The sequence below is a fragment of the Pteropus vampyrus genome, unplaced genomic scaffold, assembly GCF_000151845.1.
Source record: "Pteropus vampyrus isolate Shadow unplaced genomic scaffold, Pvam_2.0 Scaffold336, whole genome shotgun sequence".
NCBI classification, from domain to species: Eukaryota; Metazoa; Chordata; class Mammalia; order Chiroptera; family Pteropodidae; genus Pteropus; species Pteropus vampyrus.
In genome coordinates, this window is record NW_011889117.1 from 1,176,237 (window position 1) to 1,187,003 (window position 10,767).

General features: G+C 49.7%; 1 protein-coding gene and 1 non-coding gene across 2 annotated transcripts; one reads left to right on the top strand and one right to left on the bottom strand.

The window, feature by feature from the left end:
* Window positions 1–3: 3 nt before the first annotated feature.
* On the top strand, window positions 4–7,985 carry RALY (RALY heterogeneous nuclear ribonucleoprotein; the record flags this gene model as incomplete). The annotated part of the gene is made up of 8 exons (XM_011378370.1): window positions 4–16; window positions 1,181–1,253; window positions 1,442–1,489; window positions 3,734–3,900; window positions 4,603–4,716; window positions 4,925–5,103; window positions 6,342–6,390; window positions 7,624–7,985. Coding segments are annotated over 7 exons (639 nt in total), but the record flags the coding sequence as incomplete, so codon positions are not given.
* LOC111730860 lies at window positions 3,048–3,166 on the bottom strand. Its single transcript, XR_002776843.1, has one exon. It is a non-coding gene; the product is annotated as a 5S ribosomal RNA (ribosomal RNA).
* Window positions 7,986–10,767: the final 2,782 nt, after the last annotated feature.

Genomic DNA, 10,767 nt, shown 5'->3' on the forward strand with positions numbered 1-10,767 from the left:
GCCGGGCAGACCCTGGGTAAGCATATTTCCACAGCCCTACTCTTGGTACTCTCCTGAGCAGGTGCTGTCCTTCACTTTCCAGCTCCCCTCATATTCCCTTTTCTCTTTTCCCCGTTGCTACCTACTACCCCTGTCTGAGATGTTTTAACTTAATTTATAACTTAAATATAATAAGTAGTTGTAAGTCATTGCTTGTGCGGGAGAATTTTAGAAGCTTCTGGAAAACACTTCTTTCCTGTGTCTGCTTTCACAGAAATGATAAGCCTTATGGTTCCAGTTAAAATGCAGATTCCCCAGAGAAAGGAAACAAAGTGGACTAGCACAGCCTATTACATTGGGCTACAGATAGCTTAGGTTAGAACCCTTTCTGAGAGCCAGGAGGAGGGGATGGGAGTACAAGGTGAAGCAAGCAGGTGCCCTTGGTCTTGGTGTTACATACATGTGACGTGGTCATGCTGGCGGTTTGCCTTGGAGCGTGTACAATGTTTGTGTATGTACATATACTTCTGTGTATATGTGTATGTTTGAGAAGGGACATCTATATGTACGTTCCTGAGTATGTGGTATGTGGGTATAACTGAACTTGTGGAGAATGTGTACATATACCTTAGTATGTATATATTTTGGTATGTGTCATAATATATTTGAGTGTATAAGTAGATATGCATATATTCCTTTACCAAATATTTGTTGAGATCCTGTCATGTGCTAAGCACTGCTCTAAGGCATAAAGATGTTTGGTAGAATGTTTGCATGAATGTGCATTGGCTTATTTGCATATAGACAGTTATGTATATAATGTTGGAACCAAGTCTGAGTGTTCTTGAGAGTATATGTATTATGCTAACAAGTGTGAGAGTGTATTGTCTGTGTTTATATGAGTGTGCTTAAGAATGCATGTATATGTGACGTGGCGTGCATGGTGTATGAGTGAGTGATATGTTTATGAGCATGCATGCATGTGTTTGAATGTATATGAAGTGTAAGCAGGCATATCCATGTGATGTGTGTATATAAATCTAATGTGTGAATGAATACCTCTGTCGTCCATATTAGTGAGTAAAGTCCATGTGTACATCATATAAGCATATAAATAGCTGCACATATGCATGAGGGCGATATGTGTATGGGCACCCTACTGTCCTGCCAGCATCTGACTCTACCTCCTTCCTCCACACAGACATCAACATGGCTGGTGAGCCCAAACCCAACAGACCCAAGGGGCTAAAGAGAGCAGCATCTGCCATTTACAGGTGGGGCACTCTGTCTTCTCTGTCTCTGTCTGGGTGGAATTGGTCCCTCTTTGCACAGAGGGAGTAAACACTGGTGGTGACAGTGTGCTGAGCCTAGAATTTGGGGAGGCGTTTGGAGATGAGGGCCTGTGGAGAGTGGGCTGAGCGGCTGTCCCTAAGCCCTGGCCCTCTCCCCTTTGTTTCCCCAGTGGCTACAGCTTTGACTATGATTACTACCGGGACGACTTCTACGACAGGTGAGCAGGGGAGGGGCGTGCCCAGGCATGAAACAGCCAAGCTGGAAGGGTCCTGAGAGATTGCTGGTGCAGCCCACTCAGTCATCGAACTGGTAACCTAAGCCCAGAGCTATAGACTGACCTCTGTTCAAGGCTGCTTCACAAGTTGGTGGCAGAGCTGGGACTAGGGTTCAGTTCTGCAGGTGCCCAGGCAAGAGCTGCCCCGTACTCCATGCTGTCTCCCACTCTCTGACCTAATCCTGGGGTGGGACTCAAATGGGACTGGACCGAAGGGACACATAAATGTAGCAAGTTGGAATACAAATCAGGGTACAGGACTGGGCACAGGGAGTTTGAGCCCTCATGGGTCTACTGTTCCATCTCCTTATCTCCCTGAGGTGCCTACCCAACTGGAAGGAACTTCAGAGCTCAGTCTGAATCGTGTGGCCTTGTATTTATAACCAGGAGGCCAGCAGCTCTTTAGAGGTCTGAATTAGTCCCTGGTAGGCCCACCCTCTGACCCCAAGGCTACCCAGATCCCAGCCTTGAGGCTGGCCTCCACTTCATGGCCCCAGCCATTCTTGAGTGGAAATAATGGGCAGGCTGGCCCAAAGTTCTCCCTGCTTCCCTCCCTTCTGCTTGGCCTGCCACAGGCTATCCAAGAAGAATAGAACGTAGAACCTCTCTGATCCTTGGTTTTCTCATTTGTGAATGGTTTCAGGAGAAGGTGCAGTGTAGTCGAAGTGCCCTAGCCTGGGAGTCAGAAGACCTGGGTGCTAATCTCAGCTCTGCCACTGAATGGATTGTGTGACTTTGGGCAATTTCCTTCCCAGTCTGTGAAATGGGCTTGCACCAAATGATCCCTCAGGGCTCCTCCAGCTCTGGGATTCTGTGGTTCAGTGATTCTGACCAAGGCCAGAGCCGCCCCCTCCCCTTGGGGGCAGAAACGCAGTGTCTGGGACTGGATCCATTTCCAGAGACTCTGCATCTTCAGCCATCACCATCACAGGGCAGGGGCTCCCTGAACAAAGGAGTGCCAAGGCATGGGGCATTGAATTAATTTCCCAGTGATGTCATGCTTCCTGGTTGTCATCAGGAAAGCAATCCCAGTGTACCTTGAGGCTGCTGTTCCCTGCAGAAAGGTGGTAGCTGCAGATGTAGTGGGACAGACCCCTACTCAGCCTACTAAGCTTCTGTTTGATCAGAAAGGAAAAGAAGCCCTCCTGGAGCAGGGGCTGGGTGATGGCATTGGGGGCCAGCATACAGTGTGGGAGCCCAGGGGTCTTATAGTTCTCTGGGTCTCCTGCCCTCCATCTCTGAAGTGGAGTAAGAAGGATGGGATGACTGAGGGGACCCAGAATGAGGAAAGAGCCTTGGACTCCAGCCTTGTGCCTCCGAGGTCATAGGCCCCTGAGTTGAGGGTCTCAGTACCCTCGCCTTTCACCAATCATAGCTTCTAACATGTGCATTTTTATTTTATTTATTTATTTATTTATTTTTTTTAGGTGAGGCAACCCTTGGTTGACCTCACAGATTGCAAGGAACTTGTCAGCTTACAATCCTTATTTTTTATTGTTTACGTCTACAGTACCTGGTCTTCCTAGGTGGTCTCCCATCCAAGTACTAACCAGGCCCGACCCGGCTTAATTTCCGAGATCAGACGGGATCGGGCTTGTTCAGGGTGGTATCGCTGTAGACACATGTGCGTTTTTAATCGAGTTCTCCCATGCTCTATCCTCATAGCAGTCTTGGTGGAAAAGGTAGGGCACAGAATTTGGGATACCCATCCTCATTAGGCAGATGGGAAAAGCAGGCTTAGGGATTGGTCCTCCATTCCCACACCTCTCTGTTCTCAGCTAGGAATTTATGCTGCTTTAGGGAGATTTGCAAATTCTGACCAAAGGTTGGGGTAGTAGTTGACTGAGCAGAAGTAAGGTCAGGTAGTAGAGCAAGCCTGGGTGTCAGGGTGATCTAGGGAAGGCTCCTTTCTGGGGCTGGCCTCAGTTTACTTCTCTGTTGAATGGGGCTATAATCATTACCACTTGCCACCTCACCTGGCCGGTAGGAAAGGTAAATGTAGTGAGGATCCCAGCAGCAATTAGGGTCCGGAAAGGCCCTCCTCTTCACCTCTGGGGCTTTTTGGGAGCAAACACGTCGATAATGCCTGCCGGGCCTTCACCAGCCATATACATATTGGTCTAGAGTAGCAGTGACCCCTGGTGGCCACAGGCCATGCTGCAGCCTCTGGCCCATTTGCCCTCACAGGCTCTTCGACTATCGGGGCCGCCTGTCACCAGTACCAGTGCCCAGGGCTGTCCCGGTGAAGCGACCCCGGGTCACAGTTCCCTTGGTCCGGCGTGTCAAAACCACCATACCTGTCAAGCTCTTTGCCCGCTCTACAGCCATCACCACCAGCTCAGCCAAGATCAAGTGTGAGTTACTTATCTTCTTCCTAGATAATTTTTTTTTGTCATTAGCAAAGTAATAGAATTACATTTTTTTACATTGGAAAATAGATAAAGGAACAAATCTCCCCCAGTTCTGCAGCTCTAATACAACCAAGTGAGTATTTTCATGCATTTCTAAGAGGAAAAGGCTGACATTTGAAGAGGAGGGGCTTGGGTTGGGCATAGAGTTCAGTGCTGTGAAGTGGAGCCCAGTGAGGAGATGGTGTCATCTTTCCTTTAGAAAGGATAGATCCACTAGTCCACATGCACTCTGGTGTGTACACGTTGTGGTCAGGGTCCCAGGAAGTCTGATTGTAAAACACCCACATTTATGCATCTTAAAAGGCAGACACCACCCTATATTACAGGCAAAGACACATGCTTGCTCAGGTGCACAAAAAGGTGCACACCACACACATGCATTCTTAGCCAGCCCCAGTCCCTTTCAGAGTTGAGAGGTTGGGGGAAAGATCCATGTTCAGAAGAGCAGGCTGGTCACTGTAGGAATGGCCTTCAGAAAGTCTCAGGGGAAGCCGTAGGCAGCTCTGGCCTTTTCCCTGGCCAGAAAAAGCCATGGACAAGGATAGTTCCTGCCACTGGCCTCTCTTCCTACTTGACAGAATGGGGCTAGGGCCTTGTGTTAGTATCGAGCTCCCAGGTGACAGCTTTGTACTCCCTCTACTCCAGTAAAGAGCAGTGAGCTGCAGACCATCAAGACAGAGCTGACGCAGATCAAGTCCAACATCGATGCCCTGCTGGGCCGCTTGGAACAGATTGCTGAGGAGCAGAAGGCCAACCCAGGTCAGCTTCCAAGGGTCCTTGCCCAGTTCAAGTGACCAGGGGCCCAAAGCAGAGTGTTGGGAGGACAGTGCACAGGGCAGAGGGCCTGTGGACTCCAGTCCTACCTGGACCCACCATGCTGAGGCCTAGTTTCTGCTAAGGTGTTGCCCTAGGGTAGCTTCCTCGGACTGAATTTTATTCCCCTCTTCCTCACCCCTTTCCCCTCAAGATGGCAAGAAGAAGAGTGACAGTGGCAGTGGCAGCGGCAGCGGCAATAGTGGTGGCAGCAGCCGGCCACCAGCCCCTCAAGAGGACACAGCTTCTGAGGCAGGCACGCCCCAAGGAGAAGCACAGGCTCGAGATGATGGTGATGAGGAGGGGCTGCTGACACACAGCGAGGAAGAGCTGGTGAGGGCATGGCTAGAGGGGCTGGGACCAGGCTTTGTACTCCTAGTTGTAGGAAGGTAGCAGGGGAAAGAGGAACCTCTGAGCTGATTGGTTCCTCCTTCCCAGGAGTTCTGTTCCTGAAGGAACAAGGGGGAATGAACAAGGAGTAGCCTGTTTCAGCCACTGGTCAGAAGTTCCAGTGAGAGCTGGGACAGACCTCTTTAGGGCCCAGAACTCATTTTAGACTCAGTCTCAATTTTCCACATGGATTGGAGAAGGGAAGAGTCAGTGGCTCAGGGAGCATACATGGTATGCAGAGTTCCAGGGAACAGGATTGGAATTGCCTGGAGAAGCCACAGGGAAGTAGGTGTTCATTCCACTTAACAATTTTTTAAAAGCCATTGTTGCCTGAGCATGTCTCATGCGGGAGCAAGCTCCCTGATTGTTATTGGAATTCTTCACAGTGAGGCTGGGAAGCCATTTGTTAAAGAGCTTGTATTAAGTGGGAAGGTAGACCAGATTCTGAGTCTATAAGATATAGACTTATATATCTTATGTGCTTAATACTCATTTACCTAACAAATACTGAGCACTAGGCCCTGTCGTCCACACTTCATAATTTCAGTTAAACCTTAACAACAGCCTTACACTGTGCAAAGCATTACTCTTCCCACATTTTACCCCATGAGGAAATAGGCTCAGAGGAGTTGAGTAGCTTGCTCAAGGCTTTATAGCTAATAAGAGTCATGCCAGGTTTCTTCACTGGGTCTGGAACTTTCTCCTTTTCGTCACTGTTGGGTTCTGGTATGAGGACAGATGAGCTCATAGCCATGACACTTAAGAGGTCCTCCTCATGCCTAGCTCCTCTCTTCTTTGAACCCAGCCTGATACTTCATCTTACTCTTTTGGGCATAGTAGTCTTCATAAAGCCTATAACAAAGGCTTAGATACCCCAAAGGTTGGGAGCTCACCATGCTCCTGGGCTTTTAGCCTGCTTCAGTCTGAGAAGTCCTTTCTATGCAGAAACATGCTCCTGCCACACCCAGAAGTTCTTCGACTGGTCCCTTCTCTCTCTTAAGGGGCCCTCAGACCACCCTTTTGGAATCTCAAGCCAGCCTTGTTTCGACTTATCTCATAATCATTCCCCTTGACTGGCCCTCCTGCTCTTTGAATGTGGTCTCCAAATATGCTCTGGTCCTCAGGGCAGGATTCAGCTTGCAGTGGGTAATGTGTGGTCTCTTGTTGCCTCCCCCAATCAGGAGCACAGCCAGGACACAGACGTGGAGGATGGGGCCTTGCAGTAAGCAGGTACGGGGGTCCTGGTGGGCAGTGGGTGAAGTGGAGGGCATGCCACGAAGCAGACTTGGCAGGGTAGCACTGTGCCCATCAGTGAAGACTCCTTCATCCCCAGTCGTCTCGCCATGCCAGTGGTGTAGGCTTGGTGGGCTGCGGGAGCATTACCCCTGGATGGACTAGCCAGGCCCACCCAGCCAGGAGTTCCCTCAGCATACTGAGCCATGAGACCTGTCTCCACCCTTGAGGAGCTCTGAGTCTGGTGGAGGAAGACATAGACCATTACTACCTAGTGTGAGCCAGGCTCATGGGCTAGAGAGCCAAGGGGTTAAAGGGGAGTGTAGTTGAAGAGGTGATATGTAGCTGAGCCTGTTCAAGATCGAAGGAGGAGCATCTGAGGGAACACCCTTAGCAGAGGCACAGGGCTTTGGCAGACCTCGGTGTGTGGGGAATGGCCAGAAACCTGTGGCTGCTGTAGTCCTAGCTCTTCATAGTAGGGAGAGGGAGCTGCTCATCATCAAAGAGTGAGATTCAGCCAGGCTTGGGGGCTGAGTCTTGACCCTATTGGGAGAAAATGCCCTGTGTGCCAGGAGCTACCCCACGGATTGTGATTGGGCCAATGTAACAGATGTGGAAACTGTGGCTCTGAAGGGGGCCGGGAGATACCACCTACCTCACAGGATCCCAAGGCGGTATTGGTGGAGCTTAGATTTGTTGTTTGTGGCCTCAAAGCCCCCTCTCTGGTCAGTGTTCACCACCCTGCTCTGCCCTCTCTAGAAGGAAGCCAGGCCACTCCAGCTCTGCCTATTTTCTGCCCCGTTCCTTTGGGGCCCATGTTCAGAGTAAGACAGGGAAGGCTTGGGTAGAGGAAGGTCTGAAACAGGTGTCTTTACACATGACACATTCATTCCTGAGTATGCTCTACCAGCAAGAGCTTCCCATACAGTTAAGTTTAGGAAATTCCATGAATGCAGTCTTTCCTCTTGAAGCTTCAGGGAGACCAAGTTTTACCTTGTTAAGCCAGTTTGCAGGTAAAGTACAGGGGCTCAGGTGAGAACATGAAGGCTCAAGGCGGGAGTGGGACTTAGCCAACATTGCAGGGCCAGAAAAATAATGAGGCCAGAGCCAGAGCTCAGGCATATCTGTTTGCAGATAGCAAACACCATTCCGCTCTTCATCCCAACCCATTATCAAGAGCAAAAGAGACTTTTCCTCTCAGTCTTAGTCTCTCCTTTGTCTCTTTCTCAGCCTGACAGGAGCGATGGCCACCAGCAGAAGGGCATGCACTGTACCAGGCCTCAAGCTGGGCACCCACCCCCGGATGCCACCCCAGCGGGTCCCAGAGGAGAGTTGGCAACAGGCACTTCATCCTCCATGCATCCCAGCCAGTGCCACATCCTCTGCAGGTGGAGTTATCAGCCTCCCCTCCCCATGTACCCTCCCTGTTGGCACTGCCCGGGCCAGAGGGCAGAACACAGAGGTTTCCCTACACTCTGCCTCCCCTCCCCAGGACACTCCCAAGTTTGGGGTTTTTCTGTAGGTGTGGAGAGGGGAGGCCATAGGGAGGGGACCCTGACAATAAAGAGATTGGATTACAGCTTGCTCAGAAATGGGATGGTCTGTTTTCTCATGAAGGTACCCTGCCCCACTGCCCAACCAGAAAGATCTTCTATACTCACTTCTGTTCTCTCCTTCACTTTGATCTTCCTGGGACCATTGTCTAGGGTGCCTAATACTTATCCACCTGGGCCTTAATTTCCACAGCTAAAATGGGGATAAGGATGGCCATTAGAGTTGTTGAGGAGGGTCAGATGTGTCAGTGCCCATGAGAGTACCTTGGTGGCTGAAGTGCCAAGTAATTGTGATCTACTTGGTCAGGCAGTAGTTGGTCTAGGACTCAGCTCCTCACTAAATCTGGTGTTTCCCAGTTCTAAAATGATTCTAGAACCCGTTGTTTCTTCCCTTTCTCTGGTTCTTGTTTAGGACACACTTTTTTTCAATCAAGCTTTGTCTTTTAACCAGCCTCCAAATCTCCAGCTTCTCCCTGCCCCATTTCCCACCAGCCACCACAGTGTTGTTTCTGAATCGTGTTCCTTTCCTGCATAAAACCCTTTCCTGACTGATTTCTCATTGTCAGGACAAAAATCCCAGCTCCTGAACTTGGGGTACATGATCTTGTGTGCTCTGGCCTCTTCTTTTGCCACTACCTCTCTTTCCTATCCCCCGACACAAACCTCATACCACAGCCATACAAAACAAGTCCTTCACACTTGTAGGCAGCAAGGAATAGAGCCCCACTCCAGTTACCTCATTTAGTAGGAGGTTGGCATCAGGGTACATGTGGCCTGTCTGCACTTGTATTGGGCCACCTGTCTAGACATTTGCTCTGTTCTCTAACTGACCAGGTTCCTTCAGTCTTCCACTTCTGTCCTACCTTCATCCCCGCCCCCCTTTCCCTTTAATCCCAACCACAAATTGACTTATTACCTTACATGCAGGTTCCCAAGCAAGAATCAACTGCCACAGCAGATTTTTTGTCACTCATAGGCTACAAGTACTTTCCCTGGTCCAGTGTACTGAGTGATACAAATATGGCCACTTAGGCTGGTTTCATTCGTATGGAGCTTGGGTAGGCTCCAAGCCTAGCACAATACTCTTGCTCCTATTTTCTCCACCTGAGAAGTATCCACTCATCATTAAGCTGCTGTTGTAATGTCACCACCTCTGAGAAGTTTCCCCAACCAGCCTGCAGTTCTTCAAGAGTTGTTCATTCTTTCCTCTGGGCAGCCTTCCACAACATAAGGATATTCAGTTCCATCATCAGGAAGGGGTTTGGGGTCTTTCCCTCCATCTGTACATGTTCCTTGAAGTCTTCAGGCATGTTGGAATCCTGACTGAAAATCCTGTTTCAAACCAACAGTTCTACAACATAGCCTCTACCAAACCTCCCCTGGGCTTTTGGCTATAGCTTTTAGTGGAGGATGGAGGCTATGCTTGGGATGATGCTCAGGCTCCCCTGAGTATGGTGACCTCCAGGGATGTCTTTGTTGTCTCATGTCTCCCTTCCTGGGCAGTCCTCCTGTCTGTCATTGGCAGGCCAGCATTCTAAAGCCTGAGTATGGCTCTGCATTCCCAAACTATGTAAGGGGCCTGACTAGCCAGCCCAAAGGCAACAGAGTTATGGACCCACAGCCAAGCCCAATGCCCCGTCCCTACTTGGCCATTGCCTCTTAGTGTGATTTAAAGCAATATTTCTGCCTCTTCAGAGCTTTAGCTGCCTAGTGGAATCACAGCTCCCATATGTCTGCATGCCAGGGAACCTGGGCAGCAAGGGGAGAGGATGAAGCCCGAGGCCTTCAAGTCTAAGAGATCCAGACCTGGGGTGAAAAATAGCCCCTTGGAACTGGGCTGGGCTCTGGCCCAGCTTGATCAAAACAAAAGACTTCATCCTAGAGAGATGAGGGTGTCCTGAGGAAGGTACTAGGTCCATAGGAAGTGTCCTATACCCCGCTGAAGAGCCCTCAGTTGAAGAGCCCTCAGTTGAATATACCCCTTCAACCTTTGAACCCACAATCTTTCCTTGCTTCCCAGAAGGACAGAGCCCAGCTCTAGCACACCTGTAGAAGGTGGAGAACAACTACTCTGGACTGGACTTGGGCAAAGGCTAAAGAAGGGGTCTTGGAGCCTGTTGAACCTCACACTGTAGGCTGGCACTGTGTTCCTGTATCTTCAGAGCCTAGTGCCATTTGCCTTTTGCACTCTAATAACATTTCCAGACTCCATAAGGTACTTCAGTCAAGTGGTACTTGACTGAAGCACTTTTCAGAGCTTGGGGGTCAGGTGCAACAATAGGGACTATGGACTTCCATTGTATGGTATGCAAGAGGGCCTTGAGAAGATCAGGGAAGACCCCTTCCAGTGCAGGAAGCATCTACCCTACCCAGAGACTCTGCCTAATCACCCTGGTACCAGAACATACCCTGGACTGTGAGAAAGGAATCCTCATCTTAGCACCCCAGAAAATCCCCTGAACCACTTAAGCCCCTGAGAAAGCTCACAGTTGAACCCTTGAATGGGAGGTTCATATCCACAAAACCTTATGTATATATGCCTGCTCTCCCCATGTCTGCGGCCTGGAAAGTCATCTTCCATTCCGTTGATCAACAGTTTTCATTTTCCTGTCCAACCTCTGAAAACCAAAAGGAGATGGTGAAGAAGTGTGATACCAGATTGTGCCCAGAGGACCAATATTCTCTAGATGTTGTCAAGATCTGAAACCTCATTTGTGATCCTAGCAGCCATCTTGAAGGACTCTCACAGCCAGTGAATGGGTTTACTGCATTGTGAGCTCTAAAGCTTTCCTGCCAATAAGGTTTGTGACCCTGGGCAAGT